Source organism: Furipterus horrens, unplaced genomic scaffold (genome assembly GCF_987537825.1).
Source record: "Furipterus horrens unplaced genomic scaffold, mFurHor1.1.pri manual_scaffold_6, whole genome shotgun sequence".
NCBI lineage: Eukaryota > Metazoa > Chordata > Mammalia > Chiroptera > Furipteridae > Furipterus > Furipterus horrens.
In genome coordinates this window covers 96335392-96352656 of record NW_028327176.1, presented here as the reverse complement: position 1 = coordinate 96352656, position 17265 = coordinate 96335392, and the positions used below count along the sequence as shown (strand labels likewise).

The 17265-nt window shown below is 52.0% G+C and overlaps 2 protein-coding genes across 3 annotated transcripts; one reads left to right on the top strand and one right to left on the bottom strand.

Annotated features, from left to right (window-relative positions):
* Positions 1 to 2071: 2071 nt before the first annotated feature.
* On the top strand, positions 2072 to 13736 carry PEX6 (peroxisomal biogenesis factor 6). 2 transcript variants are annotated; one of them, XM_090282431.1, is made up of 17 exons: positions 2072 to 2981; positions 4526 to 4689; positions 5128 to 5211; positions 8575 to 8677; positions 8761 to 8894; positions 9534 to 9645; positions 9999 to 10207; positions 10602 to 10797; positions 10987 to 11063; positions 11215 to 11347; positions 11429 to 11634; positions 11768 to 11829; positions 12080 to 12188; positions 12492 to 12608; positions 12724 to 12801; positions 12940 to 13079; positions 13287 to 13736. In XM_090282431.1, exons 1-17 carry the CDS (start codon positions 2100 to 2102, stop codon positions 13421 to 13423), a joined length of 2943 nt encoding a protein of 980 aa, XP_090138557.1. In that variant the 5' UTR covers positions 2072 to 2099; the 3' UTR covers positions 13424 to 13736. The 2 variants fall into 2 exon arrangements, with proteins under 2 accessions (XP_090138557.1, XP_090138559.1); XM_090282433.1 differs by lacking the exons at positions 4526 to 4689; positions 5128 to 5211; positions 8575 to 8677.
* Positions 13737 to 13871: 135 nt separating this feature from the next.
* GNMT (glycine N-methyltransferase) lies at positions 13872 to 16966 on the bottom strand. The gene is made up of 6 exons (XM_090282428.1): positions 16707 to 16966; positions 15447 to 15574; positions 14893 to 15009; positions 14536 to 14678; positions 14314 to 14435; positions 13872 to 14223 (listed from the first exon to the last, which is right to left on the bottom strand). Exons 1-6 carry the CDS (start codon positions 16949 to 16951, stop codon positions 14052 to 14054), a joined length of 927 nt encoding a protein of 308 aa, XP_090138554.1. The 5' UTR covers positions 16952 to 16966; the 3' UTR covers positions 13872 to 14051.
* Between the last annotated feature and the right edge of the window lie 299 nt (positions 16967 to 17265).

Below are 17265 nucleotides of genomic sequence, written 5' to 3'. Positions count from 1 at the left end.
ACAGGACTTGGTGATTCACTGGATCATGGGGAGGATAGTAAGGGAAAGGGAGGAGTTGAGGATCAGAGATGTAGGAGGAAAACTAGTGACATAATGGCAAAGAAAATGAAAGAATTGATCAATAGTGTCATATTCCAGAGAAAGATTGAGAAAGATGAAGATCAAACAGCATCATCTTGATTCTACAGTTGAGAGGTTACTGGTGATCTTTGCAGAAAAGTTTCATAAGAGTGGAAGGAAATTTATAGTGGGTTGAAGAGCCCCAAGAAGTATAGGAATAAAAGCAATAAGTATAGGTTTCTGATTACTTACAGAAGTAGTATTTGGCTCCCCATGACTAATGACGATTTCAAGGTAACGCAGAGTGAACTGCACGCCAGCCATTATTTGCTGGGGGGAAAGCCTGAAAACAAAGGACATGCTGACAGAGACAGGATACCAGATGTTATTTACCCATTCCTAAGGCCTCAAGGGGCACCACAGTCCTAAGACCTAGAGCTTGCCTGCTACTGTGTAAAGCAGGCATATCCTCTTTGGACCCACTCCACCATCCTCCCAGTCCTTGGTCCCTCAGGGAGACAAAGGACAAGAGGTACATAATAGATTAGAACTACTAAATAGGAATTTTCATTCATGCGAATTCAGCTACCTAGTACATTCATATGTGAATGTATGTATATATATGATAGAGAAAGGGAGAGAGAAATACTGATGTGAGAAATATCGACTGGCTGCCTTCTACATGGGCCCCGACCAGGGATCGAACCCGAAATCTAAGCATATGCCCTGTCCCAGCATCAAATGCCCATCGCCCTGGTGTACGGGATGACGCTCCAGCCAGCTGAGCCACACTGGCCAGGGCTACGTAGTACATTCTTGCATGCCGTTTTAAAGATGTAGAACTGGCTAATTTCAGGTTTAGGACTAGAGGTACCTCCAGGAACCAGAAACAACATTTTTTAAAAAACATCTTCTTGTAGCTTTAGGGAAAGAAATACTTTATAACGTGTAAATCTAATATTCAACTTTCAGATTTTCAGGACTGCATAAAGTACAAAGTAGAAAACTGCCTCAAGATGCTTGCTGTGAAGGAAAGGAGGAAGTCTGGCAGTAGCTGGAAGAGAATGCAAGATCCAGAAAGAGAAGATTGCCACCAACCAATCCATTGATTCCAAGTACAAATATATTATTAATAACTGGAAGTATGGCTTACCAGTGTCCAATGTCTTGTACAGAGCAGGGAGATGGAAATAAATATGGAATCTAAGTAACAGTACAGGTGGGAAACAAGCTGTCGGTTTGAAGCCTTGAACCCCTCTCTTCTGCCTGCTCTGCTGCCCCGTCTCTCCCCAGGGTAGAAACAGGAAATGGGTCCCCAGTTTGTAAGAATTGGCTGGGGGAGAACAACTGTTTTTGGAGGGATGAAAAAGCGAAGCTACTCTATCTTTGCTTCAAGTTTGGTGGGAGTAAAAGAAACAGGACAAGAAACACTGGAACGTGCGTTTTGTGTAGGATGTGTTGGAACAGGTGTGGTAACACCAAGCACTCCAGGGCTGCATGAATCACATGCAGTAATTCAGCCAGCAGGCACTACGTATCCTTAAGCATGTCTAAGATAGTTTTATAATCCTACCACTCCCTTCCGCAACCTTCCCACAACCCCCAAACCTCAGTGCCTACAGTTTCACAGTGGGAACTGTAGGATTTCCACAGAGGAATGGACTCCTTTCTTAACACTCCACCCACAGGTCCCAGCCCCAAGCCAAGGAGGCCCACAGCAAGCTGTTTCTTCATTGATCATTCAGCAAACTGTTAACTACATGCTATGTGGAAGGTAGTTGAGAGGACGTTACTTCCCGAGCAGGCGCAAAAGGCTAATCCCTGGAAAGAGTTCAAAGGACGCGTGCGTAAAGTCTATGCCACCGCAGTAATTGCGTTACTGCCATCGAGGCACTAAACTCACGTAGCCAAGGCGCAGCGCACACTCTCAGAGCAAGCGCGCGGCACTCGACGCCCCACCCACTTGCCTCGCACCTCCCCTGACGGAAGCGGAAACTGCTGTCTGGCTCCTCCACTTTCCTCCTCGGTTGCCTGTCACCATGGTGTTGGCAGTGTTGCGGGTCCTGGAGCCCTTCCCGAAAGAGACACCCCCGTTGGCAGTGCTGCTGCCGCCCGGGGGCCCGTGGCCTGCGGCGGGGCATGGCCTGGTGCTGGCCCTGCGGCCTGCTGGGGAGAGCCCTGCAGGGCCGGCGTTGCTAGTGGCGGCCCTGGAAGGAACGGCCGCAGGGACAGAAGAGCAGAGTCCCGGGCCTCCGCAGCTGCTGGTTAGCCGTGCGCTGTTGCGGCTTCTGGCCCTGGGCTCCGGGACGTGGGTACGCGCGCGGCCCGTGCGGCGGCCCCCGGCGCTGGACTGGGCATTGCTTGGCACCTCGCCCGGGCCCGGGCTCGGACCGCGAATCGGGCCGCTTCTAGTGAGGCGCGGAGAGGCCTTACCAGTGCCCGGACCGCGGGTGCTGGAGACGCGGCCGGCGTTGCAAGGGCTGCTGGGCCCAGGGACGCGGCTCGCTGTGACTGAGCTCCGTGGGCGGTCCAAACTGGGCCCGGAGACTGGGGACTGCAGCCAGCCCACACCCCCGCCCTTGGTGTCCTTCTTCGCGGTTTCCGGTACAGTCCGGCGACTCCGGGGAGTTTTAGGAGGGACTGGAGATTCACTGGGGGTGAGCCGGCGTTGTCTCCGTAGCCTTGGCCTCTTCCAGGGCGAATGGGTGTGGGTGAACCGGCCAGGAGAGTCAGCGAACACTTCTCAGCCACACTTGGCCACGGTGCAGGTCCTAGAGCCTCGCTGGGACCTCTCTGAAAGGCTGGGACCCGGCTCTGGGCAGCTGGGAGAGCCCCTCGCTGATGGACTGGCCCTCGTGCCTGCCACTCTGGCTTTCAATCTCGGCTGTGATCTTCTAGAAGTGGGAGAGCTCAGAATTCAGGTAGGATATAGGACTGAGGTCAGGAATGCTTATCCTCCTTATTCCCGCTTCTCTGTTTTAACCGAATCGGAAGACCAGAGCTGTAAAATTGAAGTCCCTTACACCTTAGATCTTGGACTTTTTGCTTGGTGTCTCAGCCTTATTATTAATTCTCTACATTCAAAGTATCATAATTCTCCAGAATATGGTGGTGCATGGGAAGGGCTTTCTTCTATTAAGGCGAAATGTGAGGTACACAATCAAATTACCAGAGGTAAACATTAATCTAAATCTAATCTGGTGTTTGTTGAATTGTTGCAGTGTATTCAGTATTGTGCTGAGTAATACGGAGGATGCTCATGCTTATCCTGGGTTTCAAATTCCTTCCTATTCTTCTCACCTTTATATGTTAAAATCTTACCATCCATTCCTTCAAGGCCCATCTTAAGATGCCACCATCCTCACAAAGCCTTTCATAATCTCACCATCAAAAATTCAACATGACATCTTCCTATAGCATGTTGTGCCTTTTTAAAATGGCATTTATTTCATTCTTCCTTGTTACATTCATGTAATCTGTCTAATCCCCAATTATATATTGTAAATTCCTTGAAGGGAGAGCTCTTTATTATCTTTGGTACCTGGTGTTAAATTTAATTTTTTTACTATTTTTCTTTTTTGGAGGGTGTTTAATTTTAATATCTTGTTAAATATATCCAAGTCAAGTTTTTGGTTTCTGTCTTTAAGGGGCTTACTTCAAGAAGATAATTGTATTTGAGGGGTCAAATATAGTCTAATGTTTAATTAAGCACCTAGATATATGGGTTAGGCCTGCACTCTCCAATATGGATGCTGCTATCTGCTTTGTGACTCTTTAATTAAAACTAAATAAAGTTAAAAATTCAGTTCTTCGGTTTTAGTCACATGCTGAGTGCTCAATAAAACATGTAGATGTAGAACATTTAATTATTGCAGAAAGTTCTATTACATGATGCTGGCATAGCCAGTTAGGGGCATGGGGTGTCAAGAAGAGATATAAGATATACATGAATGGGAGCCAGGAGTGGGTTTCCTTCTGAATGGAGGAAAAACTACTGGAGTACTCGGACTGAAGCTCATTCAGCTAAACCAACCCTTTAAGCTTCAGTGAGGTCATATCCTTTTCCCACAGCCTGAATTCAGATATCCCCACTAATGTCCACTTAATATCAATCCCAGTAACTACCTGGTGCCATTTAAAGGACTGTGAGAATTAAATGGCCACCATTTTAGTGGCTCTGGCCCAACTTAAATGTATCTCCGAAGGCTTATCTTTACCAGGGAACTTTTTGGAACTAACGTCTGAGTAGTTGGAGTCAGAAACCTCTTCCTGGTGCTCATTAGAAGGAGAGGTTTCTTTTTTCTAGGGAAGATACTGGCATTCAGTTCTGCTGCCCTAGGCCTCTCCTCCCATAAGCCTTGTAGGAATGAAAGAGGATGAAAGTAGAAATATTGGCTGCTAAGAGACAGAGCAGAGTCTGACTCTTTGGAATAAGATTGTAAGGTGGTGGATATTTCTTTCATAGAGATACTTGGAAGGCTTCAGTGCCCCTGAAGAGAAAGGAAGCTGCTCAGTGCTGCCTGGGCCTCCGTTTGCCAAAGAGTTACACATCGAAATTGTGTCTTCTCCCCACTACAGCACCAACGGAAATTATGACCATGTTCTTTACCGGCACTTTCAGACACCCAGGTTAGCTGGCCACCCTTTTTAGGAGGATAGCATCTCACTCTCATTGCTCTCCCATCCCATCACATACCTAGATCCAGGTACCATGTAGCCTCTGATTTTAAGCAATATTGTGGCTGGAAGCCTCTTGGTGTTTCAGGCAGACAACAGAAGAGAAATCTGGGCCTTGTGAATCTGGGCATTCTAAACTGAGAAATCACTTTAATTTGAGAGCCAGGATCCTGCTTCACCCCTTCCTGGTTTCTGATTCCCCTTTCTAGCCATTTCCTCCAGCTCACTCTAAGTCAGACTTGTTCTCTGGACAAGTGCTTAGATCTCTGGGTGGGCAATAGGCCCCTAAGAACTAGTCTTCATATTGGGGGTGGGAATGGGAAGGAAACATGTCAGGCACATGCTCTTGACTCCCACTGTGAGCTGACCAGGGCCACTGCTATGTTACAGGGCAGTCCAGGAAGGGGATATTCTGTGTGTGCCAACAGTTGGGCAAGTAGAGATCCTGGAAGGAAGCCCAGAGAAACTGCCCAGGTATGCAGCTGCCTCCTGTCTTACAGCTGGGATTCTTAATCTGGGTATAGGAGTTCTACAACCCCTTCTTCCCAAGTGGTATGGAATAATTTTGTGCATAAGAACATTTCTGGAGAGAAGGTACGTAATCTTCAGGTTCTCAAATAGGCATATAACTGAAAAAAGATGAAGAACTACTGCCTGCTAGCTTTGGGAGGGTTTATCCTCAAATTGAGTGGTGGTCCTAGGTAAAGCATTAAAAATAACTTAATGGCTGGGGAAGGGTCTAGTCAAGAAACTCGTATGAATGACCCATGGACATGGACAACAGGGTAGGGATTGACTGTGGGAGTGTGTGGGAAGAGGCGGGGAAGTGGAGAGCAATGGGAGTAAAATTCTGACAACTGTGATAGAACAACAATTTTAAAAGAAATTTAAAAAAACAAACAAACTTAATGGCCTAGACCAAGGTGGAATTCCTTGTTTTCTGTTCTCAATCACAATGTTGTTTGGGCCAGGATTTGGGCCATACCTCCAACATACTCAACATACGGAGACCCAGGCTCTGCCTCTACCCTAACTGATGGAGTGTGCATATGCTGCTTCCTGGCCTTATGTCCCAGAAGGGAGAGAAGGATTGCTGTTGTCCTTGCAAGCCTTCTTTCTTTTCTTATCCTCAACAGAGAATAAGAAATAGAGCATAACTGAGCCAAGAGCCTTAAGCCAGGGAGTCCAACCTTTCTTTTCCTGTTGGCTGTTTTCCACAGAGGTTCCTTGTGAAATGGTGAGCCAAAGAATTCAGAAACTGCTTTGGCCTTATGTGAAGTGGAGAGAACATGTGGCCCCTATACCCCAACCAACCCCTCTATTCAGGACTGACTTTCTGTAGCAATTTACTAGGAGAACACAACTGATAGACACAAACCCAACTTTCAGGGAAATCTCAGTGAGGTGGTGGGACCACCTTGTGTAAACTTGGATATAAGAGCCGTCGGGACCAAGGTCTTGGGCCCAGCCAGCCAGGGTCTTCTTCCCAGAGATAGATGTCTTGTCTGAAATGCTTGGTTTATTCTTGACCCACATTCGGAGCCTGGTTCTGGTCATTGCTCAGTCTCAGGGCTGTGGTAGTGGTCTGTGTAATGCATGGCACCCTTTTGAGCTTTCCCAGACAAAAATCTACAACTGGAGCTTGCTGGAAAATGCCATGCTGGCACATCAGTCACTTCCTACTTCTTTCTCCCATCCTAAATATAGCAAATGCCTATGAGCTAGCTTTGTGCAGGAAAACTACAGAATGTGTACCCTTTGTTCTTTCAAAGGAAAATAGGCACTAGGACCTCCTGAGACAGAGCAGCAAGCCAATCCTATTCCTGGATGTCTGCCATTCTAACCCTGTAGAGATCCATCTCCCTTCTCTGGATGCTGAGCACATACTTCTTCCTCCTGAGCAGACCCTGGAAAGCAGGGTTGGAATGGGCAATTGGGTCCAAGGACAGATAAGAATGAATGCTTTAGCCCTCTGCCCTGACTTGGTAAGGGAAACCCTGCAGGGAGCTTCCTGCCACAGCATAGCCGCTTCAGATTCTACCCTGTGTTCCGCTTCCCTAACCAGGCCGACGAGAGCCAGCTACACTGTCTCCCATCTGGCTCTTGAAAATACCACCAAGTGTTTTCCAGTAGAGTCCAGATATATTCCAAAGTCTGGCCCTTGTGCTCTGTGAAGTGGTCCAACTGCCCTCCAAGGAAGAGGCATCTCTCTCCATAACCCTCTGCTAGAGTGCTGTTCCTCTTGGATCCCAGAGCTGGCCATGTGCACTCTGACTCAGGATGCTGGGCTTGAGTGAGATCTTAGGTTATAGACCCACACATTGTTTATAATGATTAACAGTAAGACACAGTTTTCCTTATGTTCTAGTTTTTCACATAATCACTGCCTGCTGTAATAGTTACAAGAGTCTCATGATACTAATGTGGTATGCTTCCCCCTGCTACCTTGAGGCATTCCCACCACTCTCCTTCGGCTCCCACAGGGAGCAGCTTTGTGACTGTGGGACACTGGGAGCAAAGGAATTTGCACCTTGATTGGACTTTAATGAGGTCAAGGCTATAGACTGTCTCTGTCATTGCCTTGCTGCCTGAGGATTAAAGAGGGAAATAGTTCATCATTTCTTTGTCTGGAAAATTGGGCTAATAACTGCTACCTGCAGTAGCAGCAGCAGCAGATTGAGTAACTAATTTACTATGACACTAGCCAGTGACTGCATAGCCCTGTTTATGACTAAGGAGCTTCTGAAAAGTTCAGATGCCTGAGGCCTACCCCAGACCTATAGGATCAAAATCAGGTGAAACTGGGGCCTGAGTAGTCTTTTGATTTTTTTTTCCAAAGGATGAAATTGTTAATTTTTAATTGAGATATAATGCATATACCATAAAATTCATGCTTTTAGAATGTGCAGTTCAGTGTTTTTTAGTATATTCACAAGGTTGTGTAGCCTAATTCTAGGACATTTTCAAGATCCCTAGTAGAGATCCCTAACCCACTAGTTAGTAGTCTCTCCTCATTCTCTCCTTTTCTCAGCCCCTGGCAACCACTTATCTGCTGAGTGGAATCATGCAGTATATGAGAGATGTTGATTTTTTAAAGTTTCACAGTTCCATTCCCTTGGATTATTAGTGTCTTTGTTGCTGGTTTCTCAGAGCTTATTTATAACTAAAATGTTAACCATTTTTCATGCATTGCAAATGAAATACCGTGTGGTGGTTTATTGTTTGGTTGTACAGAAGCTGTGCATTGAAACAGGTTCTGGGTTTTTTTGTTTTGTTTTTTTAAGTTTCACAGATTATTCTAATGTGCAGCCCAAATAGAAAATCATTAATCATTAGGTGTCATTATTAAGGACTCTGCCTGCAATAAGATTTTGTGGATTATTGAATAAGAACAAAGGGACCCTTCCCTCTGAGGTTTTGGGGGGCCGTGGTGGTTATGTCTTTGAGGGAGAAACTGCATTGTGAAGCCACTGGAAATGGCCAGATGATCACTGCTTAGTGCACCAGTGGCTTCTCCCATTGCAGTGGCTGGGTAGGCCATTTACCTGGAGACACCCCTACCCCGCCAAGGCTCTCTAATGGTTGTCATGAGGAATGCTGAGGACAGGCATAGCTCCTACCCGCAAAATGTGTATGATCCAATGAGGGAGATAAGTAAGACCATCTGCTTGCCCCCTACCCTTCCCCACCCCAATCACTGCCATGTCTTGGGTATTTATTTGTGCTGCTCTTCAGTTTGTCCTTGCAGTGGAGCTCTGTGATTGAGACAGCCCCCTTGTCCTTGGGGAGGGAATATGCAGGTCTGGGTCTGGAATTCATTGGGCCTCTTTCCTACAGGTGGCAGGAGATGTTCTTTAAAGTGAAGAAAACCGTTGGGGAAGCTCCAGGTGGGCCAGCCAGCACCTACCTGGCTGACACCACTCATACCTCCTTGTATTTGGTGAGGCCCTGGGGTAGGAGTAGACCTGAGGAAAGGAGTAGAAACAACTTTTAGAAACTAAAGGTTCCTCCCACCTTTTGCAGGTGGGTTCTACCCTGAGCCCTGTTCCAAGGGTCCCTTCAGGAGAATCTAGTCTCTGGAGCAGCTTATCTCCTCCGGGCCTGGAGGCCTTGGTAACCGAGCTGTGTGCCATCCTAAAACCTCGCCTCCAGCCAGGGTGAGTAAGGCTGTGGCCTCAGAGAGTAAGGAAAGCCTGCTCGCAGCATCCCTGGAAGGGCAGCAGGGCAGACAAGTAGTTCCTAATGCTGTTACGGGAACTGCCTCAAACCAGTATGCCAACGCCCCTAGCCCACTTGCTTTCTGTAAACAGATTCCCACACAACTTTCCTGGGATAACATCCATCCTCCCAGGTCAGTTGGAGAAGGAGACTCTGCACCAGGGACAGCTGTCTCTGTGACTGACCTTGCCTGTGGAGAGCCCACTAGCCATTCCTGTATTCACCACCCTGACCCCGAAAGACACAGGTGCCCAAACCACTGGCTCAAGTGTAGACACAGACTCCTCTCTAATGCAAGTACAGTCTAGACCAGGCACAACATTCAAGGCTTTATTGAAAACACAGTGGTAACAAAAGGGACTTAGTCTTGGCTGCTGGATTTGCGTTGTGCCCCCACCAGAGCATCACAGGCAGTGTGGGAAGTATGGCCTTACTATGTGGAGACAGCCCTAGGGGAGGGGTGCCCCAAGGAGCAAGAAATAGGGAGTCTGCACTTTAGATTCTAGGGTCCCTCTATTCCTGGGGACTCTACAGTTTGGGCAGAATGGAGGAGACGAGTGTCTGTTCTCCGGCTGCAGGGGCGCCCTGCTGACAGGAACTGGCAGTGTCCTTCTACGGGGCCCCCCGGGCAGTGGGAAGACCACAGCAGTTGCTGCTGCCTGCAGCCGCCTCGGGCTCCACTTACTGAAGGTGAGGCACCCGGAGGGCAGAGCGCCAGCTGCTTCCCCTCCCCAGCTGAGTCTCCCTCTCCTTTTCCCCTCTCCTTTCTGGCTCCTAGCCTGGCCCTAACACCTCAGCCCAGTGGGTCAGCTTTGTTTCTGTGATGCCCGCCACCTGAGAGATGCTTTCAAGGAGCGGGTTTCAAGATTTTGGTGGACAGTTCAGGGAGTGAGGTTCAGATAAAGAAGACATAGGACTTGGCCAGTGTTACCTTCTTCCCCACCCCTGCCCTTCAAAAAGAGATGGCCTCCACCTTCTTCAGACTCCTCCTCGCCCCATTCTCCTGCCCCTTGCTCACAGGCGCCTTGGGACCCTCTCCGCAGGTGCCCTGCTCCAGCCTCTGTGCAGATAGCAGTGGGGCTGTGGAGGCAAAACTGCAGGCCACCTTCTCCCGGGCCCGGCGCTGCCGGCCTGTAGTTCTGTTGCTGACAGCCTTAGACCTTCTGGGCCGGGACCGTGACGGGCTAGGTGAGGATGTCCGTGTGGTGGCCACGCTGCGTCGCCTCCTCCTCGAAGAGGACCCCCTTAGCAGGTATCACCCAGAGCCCTCCTCCCTCTCTTCAGCCTTTCACTCTCTAGTCCTCACCAGCCAACATCGACTGCCAATTTGGCTGCCCTCCCAACAGCCTGAGGAGCTTAGGGGTATGCAGAGGGAGAAGGATCTGGTCCCTAGTTTTCCTTGGGGGATAGTAGGATGAAGAAAAAACACAGCCTCTGCCCTCAGTGAGCTCCATGTGTGAGGGGGAAACATGGGCCCCCTCAAGGTATTTCCATGGAGCCCCATCCAGGAAGCCATGGGATGCTCACCCCCATGTCCCATCTCAGCACCCACCCACCTCCCTGCCCTCCTGCACCAGCCACAGGACTAGCAGTGCTCAGGGGCTGCCAGCCGCATCCTCACCTCAGTCCCCACTCCCTGTCTGTAGCTGCCCTCCACTAATGGTTGTGGCCACCACAAGCCGGGCCCAGGACCTGCCTGCTAACGTGCAGGCAGCGTTTCCTCATGAGCTGGAGGTGCCTGTGCTGTCAGAGGGGCAGCGGCTCAGCATCCTGCGGGCCCTCACTGCCCACCTGCCCCTGGGCCAAGAGGTGAACCTGGCACAGCTGGCTCGGCGGTGTGCAGTGAGTACCAAGACAGGGGCTGGTCCTCCCGTGTTCTTTGTCATGGGAACTCCCACCTGCTGCCCTGCAAGTGAGGGCAGAAAACCCCAAGGCATCAACATGGGGCCTCTGCTCCAGCTGGGGGACCAGCAGGCCAAGAGTTCCTGCCTATGGCGCCCTGCTCACGTGTCCTTCCCTGTGGTTTCCCAGGGCTTTGTGGTAGGCGATCTCTATGCCCTTTTGGCCCACAGCAGCCGGGCAGCCTGCACCAGGATCAGGAACTCTGGGTAAGAAAATTGGGCACAGAAGGGCAAAGGAGACAAGAGGAAATGATGGGTGGGTGGGGGCTGGTGGGGAAGGGAGCAGGGACCAGGACCTAGATGGGGAGAAAGCCTCAGGGCAGGTCCTCCAGACACCTCCCTGAGTTTCTCCTTGTAGCTTGACAGGTGGTTTAAGTGAGGAGGATGAGGGGGAGCTGTGTGCTGCTGGCTTTCCTCTCCTGGCTGAGGACTTCATGCAGGCCCTGGAGCAGCTGCAGTCAGCTCACTCCCAGGCCATTGGAGCCCCCAAGGTAGACACGCCAGGCCCTTGGAGGTGGGACCTGCGCTCCCTCCTCCTCCTGCATATCCTCCCCTGCACACTTTCCATCTAGATCCCCTCGGTGTCCTGGCATGATGTGGGCGGGCTGCAGGAGGTGAAGAAGGAAATTCTGGAGACCATCCAGCTCCCTCTAGAGCACCCTGAGCTGCTGAGCCTGGGCCTGCGGCGCTCAGGCCTCCTGCTCCATGGCCCCCCTGGCACTGGCAAGACCCTCCTGGCCAAGGCAGTAGCCACTGAGTGCAGCCTTACCTTCCTCAGGTGGCGAGGGGGCCTGAAGGGATGGTGGGTGGGTTGGGCGCTGCACAGGCTGGAAGCAAGAGGGGCTGGCCAGGAGGCCGACTGTACATTTGTGCATCTAAATGAGTGTTGCCCTCCCAATCCTCTCCCTCAGCGTGAAGGGGCCAGAGCTCATCAACATGTATGTGGGCCAAAGTGAGGAAAATGTCCGGGAAGGTGAGTGAGTGGACAGGAGCAGAGCTTCCAGTCCTTCCCAAACCCTGATGGCTCTGTGCCACCCCCACCCCGACCCTCAGGCTGCTCCTGGTCATTCCTAGTCTTTCTCTCCACAAGTCAGGTTTCTGGTAGTGGGGCCTATTACCTGGAGTGCTAGTTATGAATCATTAAACCTGGGTTTTCTTCCCCCCACATCCTGATTTCAGACCCCCCTGAGCTTCCCCTCCTGTGGGCCCCTCTCTCTCCTCAGTATTTGCCAGGGCCAGGGCTGCAGCTCCATGCATTATCTTCTTTGATGAACTGGACTCCTTGGCCCCAAGCCGGGGGCGAAGTGGAGACTCTGGAGGTGTGATGGACAGGTGGGGGTCTGAGCCAGAATGGAGTCTGAGCTCCAGGACAGAGAGATGTGAAAGGTTGCAGCAGTCTTTGGAACCCAAAGAGTTCCTGCCCTTCTGGTTCTGAGATAGTGTAATGGAAGCTAAAAGGGGCTGTGGCTTTGGGGGTGGACCATTGAGGAGAATGGGCACCTGCCGAGGAGGGTACACAGGACACGACTAAGAAGGGGGCTCTGTGGAGAAGGCCTGTAAGGAAGGGCACCACGGGCAGGGCAGAACCTAAGGATAGGTAGGCCAAGGACTCTCACCTTCACTCCTCCTTTGCAGGGTGGTGTCTCAGCTCCTGGCTGAGCTGGATGGGCTTCATAGCACTCAGGATGTGTTTGTGATCGGAGCCACCAACAGACCAGACCTGCTGGACCCTGCTCTTCTGCGGCCTGGCAGGTGCGCACCCTCTACCTCTCCCATGTAGGCTCGTCCCTTGAGCCCATCCTGTGCCTTCTTCACTCGCCCTGATGCTGTGGATCCCTGACATGTATGCCCACCTGTCTTCCTAAAGATTTGACAAGCTGGTGTTTGTGGGAGTAAGTGAGGACCGCGCCTCCCAGCTCCGTGTTCTGAGTGCCATCACACGCAAGTATGCCCTGTTGCAGACTCCCAGAGGGTTTGGGCCGGTTATGGAGTAAGTGCAATGTGCAGAATACACTGGTCAGAGATGCCTTTTGAGGGAGTAGAGCATGCCGGGTAAAACCTTCTTTCCGTATTCCCACAACAGATTCAAGTTGGAATCCTCTGTGAGCCTAGTGAATGTGCTGGATCACTGCCCTCCCCAGCTGACGGGTGCGGACCTCTACTCCCTCTGCTCTGATGCCATGACAGCTGCCCTCAAACGCAGGGTTCAGGATCTGGAGAAAGGTGAGCCACTTGCCAGCCCCAGAGGTCAACCAAAAACCTAGTGGAAAAATCAGGCCTGGTTCTGGATTTCAGAGGAGGAACTCCTGGTGTCTGGGAGACTCTGGGCAAGAAAGTGCTCCTGCCCGGCTCTCCTCTGCTTGGGCATGGCTGGAGTTCCCTAGATGGGACAGGAACCGTGACCCCACTTTCCTCTTGTCATCCTGCTAGGGCTGGAGCCTGGGAGCTCAGCACTGCTGCTTACCATGGAGGACCTGCTGCAGGCCGCCACCCGGCTTCAGCCCTCAGTTAGCGAGCAGGAACTGCTCCGGTACAAGCGCATCCAGCGCAAGTTTGCCGCCTGCTAGCAGCCTGCTAGTCTGGGGCCCAACCCCGCCCACAGGGCTGAAGGTCCCTACATATCTCCACAGACGCCTGAGAGCAGAGAGCTCTTTCTCAGGCTGTTGCTGACTCACCTGAAGGCTGCCTACCTCCAGGAGATCCCCTGGGTGCCAAGTGGGGGAGCCCCGAGAGAGTTCAAGAGGCATCCCCTGTCCATTTTTCCAGACCAGCCCCAAGACTAAGGATGCTTAGGAAGGAGGGTAGGAGCCTAGAGTTCTGGCAATTGGGCCCTGAGGGAGCCTGGTCTGTGGCTGAAAATAAAGTATATGCTGCCCTCTGCTGGTGCTGTGTTCTGAAAGATTGGTGTTGTGGTGTCCGGGAGCAAGGCGGTGGGAGGAGTAAGCCCCAAGGGAGGGCAAGGTGGACTCCACAGGAGCCTGACCCTTCTGACATAAACACAAGGCATGCAGAAAGTGAAAAAGACAGAGACTATATTGTCATTCTTCCATTAGCCTAAACCCAAATTCCTGCACCCCAGTTGCAGTTGGCCCCTCTTCACACTCCCAGGATCTACACATGGCGCTGCTCTTGTGGGGCTCCCCGGACAGAACCTGGCAGCGCCTGGGCAGAGGGTTGTGGGAGCTGAGGCCATGCTCAGTCCATCTTCTTGAGCACGTGGATGAAATAGCAGGGAATGTAGGCCTGGTCTGGTTTGTAAGGCTTGAAGTCACCCAGGATGCTGTGCTGGCATTTGCCACCAAAGGCTGCTTGGAGCAACTCCGAGAAGGACGATAGACAGTGAGGGTAGTAGGAGAGCCGGAACTTACTGCAACAGAGACCCTGACCAACCATGAGGACTCGGAGCCTCAGCACTGCCCCCCCAAACTCATCCCCCACCTAGCCAAGTGGATGGTACCTCAAGGCAGAAGAACCGTCCTTGCCAGCCCCTGGCACCTGCACAGTGTAGTCCAGCGTCACCATGTGGGCTTTGTTGTTCACTGTCAGCACTGATGTTGTAATATCCTTCGTCAAGTCACTCTATAAGAGGTGGTGCAGGCTGCATTAGCCTCTGCAACCACTGTGCAGACTGGACCCCAGAATCACACCTCCCACTCTGGGTCCTCCCTCAGGGGCCCACCTTATAGTAGATGTTCTTTCCTGGGGGTGCACAGCCTGTGCTGAGGATGTGGTCGTAGTTACGATGATCGATGACCAGTAAGCCCCCTGACCGCACCATGTTTGCAATGTTCTTCAGTGCCAGCCGGTGCTCACTCTGGTCCCCTGAACTCCAAACAAGGGCAGAGAGGCTGTGTCTGCTCAGGGTCCCCAGCACCAGTCTCTCTCCTATCTTTCTACTCTGCAGGGACACCAGTGCCAAGGCCGAGAAGGGCAAAAAGCACAGTCTGCTCTGGCAGGAGAGCAGGCACCCAGGGGTCTGTGGAAAGAGGGTAGAGCCCAAAGCAAGGACCATGCCAAAGGCCACACCCTCGCTTACCTTTGCAGTCTGGCAAGTGGGCAAAACTGTTTCCAAGGCAGATGACGGCATCAAAGCCACCCTCTGGTGGCTGGGGCACATCTTTGTCCAGAGTCATCCAGTTGGCTTCCTCAATGACTGGGGGCGAGGAAGGGGAAATCAGGCTGGTACCATGGTACCAGCAGAACCCATCTCCACCAAGTGCAGTTCTTCCTCCGTTTCCCCTTCAAGAGCCACACAGGGACTTTACATCCAGTTAGAAGAAGGGGATCATTATGGAGATGGAGGGTGAAGGGGAAGGGGCGTCAGGAAAGAAAGAAGCCATGGTTCAGAAGGATGACTATGCTTACAGGTTTTTATTTGGGGGGAGGCACAAGACATTATAAACATAATTAAAACTAGCCCCTCATACCTGATATCCCATTGTGGTACCTGAGTCTCCCTTTTCAGAGAAATGACAGTAATTTTGCTGTGCCCTTGAGGAAAACAAAACACCCCACCCCAGGAGCCCAGGCCGAGAGAACCGTGTCCTCGGTGGCTGGGCTGGGAGGGCCTGCCTGGCTGGACCCGCGTACCCCACTTGTCGAAGGCGGGCTCACGCCGCCGGTTCCAGCGCTCTTTAAGTGCATATTTCAGCATCTTGTCACTGGCATCCACGCTTGTCACACTGAAGCCCTCTTCCACCAGCATGATGGAGTCCACCCTGGGCAGGGCCGGGGATGAGAGGCAGAGAGGGGCAGTCAGCGGGCCTGGGGAGGCGTGGAGGCCCTTCAGACCCCATTCCTCTGCTTCCTCCCCCTAGGCCCTCTCCACTGACCTCAAATGACCTGGCAAATTGTTTTTTATCCCAAGGAAGCAACATTGTGTTCTGGTTTTTAGCACCCATTCAGAGTCAGACATTCTACAAATGTACATTATCTTCATGGCAATCATGTGAGGTACCCCATTTGAGAGTCAAGGCAACTGAGGCTCCCCGAAGTTAAGTAACTTGTGCACAGAAGGTAGTTTGTATGGTGATTTAAAGCACAAGCCATACCCTAACCAACCCAGTCTGATTCTCTTTTCACCAGATGGAGGATCTTTACTTCTCTGAGGCCGAATTTCCACAGCTGTAAATGGAATATCGTTAAATAACTACCTCCTTGAGTTTTGTGAGGATATTTTTAAAATAGATTTTATTGAATGTTAGCCTCCTTTTTTTTTTTTTTTTTTTTTTAATCCTCACCCGAGGACATGCTTATTGATTTTAGAGAGAGGGTAAGGGAGGGCAAGAGAGAGGGAGAGAAACAGCAATGTGAGAGAGAAACATCGGTTCGTTGCCTGTCTCAGCGCCCAAGACTGGGACGGAACCGCAACCCAGGCTGTGCCTGACCAGGAATCAAACCCGCGACCCTTCTTTTGTGTACGGAACAGCGCTCCAACCAACTGAACCACACCGGCCAGGGCGGGTTTTGGAGGATTCTAAAAACATGTTTCAAAAGCTGCTGGCACAGTGCTTGGCGTGGACAAATACATACTGAGCAAACGTTAATTGTTAACAATCGCCATCACCTGAGGAATACTGCTGGAACCAGACTCGGATCTCTCACGCCGCTGTGGCCCAAAGCCCAGCTCTGGCCCTGCCGGGCGAACCGCCTTCCCCACCCGCTGCGCCCGCACCCTCGCTCTCAGCCTGGTCCTGGCGCCCTCCTGTCCGCCGCGCCCCCTCCCACCCCGGGTAAACACCATTCCTGGCCCAGGCGGCGGAGGCTGCCGCGACGTGCCCGGCCGTGGTCCTGCAGTCCGGCGGCCCCGTTCCCCGGATCCCCGGATCCCCGGCCCCCTGTCCGGCTCACCCGGTGCCGCAGGCCACGTCGAGCACCCGCTGGCAGCCGTGCTGGCGCAGCAGCCCGAGCAGCCAGGCCTTGTACTCGGCCGTGCGGCTGCGGGTGTCTCCGATGTAGAGCTGCCACACGCGCGCCGCCTCTCCATCTGCGTACTGGTCCGGGAGCCCTTCTGCCGCCACCCCCAGGGAGCGGGTTCGGTACACACTGTCCACCATCCTGCGACGCACCTGGCTCTGCGGCCACCGGCCCCGCATTTATAGTCTGGCCCCTGCGGGAGGCCCGGCGGCCCCACCTGCCCAATGGCAGGTGAGCGTGGGGACACGCCCCTGCTGGGCGAGGGCCCGGCACCAGCGGAGAGGGTGCCACCTCAAAATCCTGGAGGAACCGTTCTCGCCCGCCTGAAGATCCAGCCCTCTGGACAGTCCCATGACGGGAAAGGACCCTCCCAGCCCCCTGCTCACTTAGCCCAGCTGGCAGGAGGGCTGGGGAGGAGTCGGGAGAACGAGGAGCAGTGAAGTTGCCCACTTCACCCCCACCCATACTGGAGAGAAAATAAAGCATTTTCTTC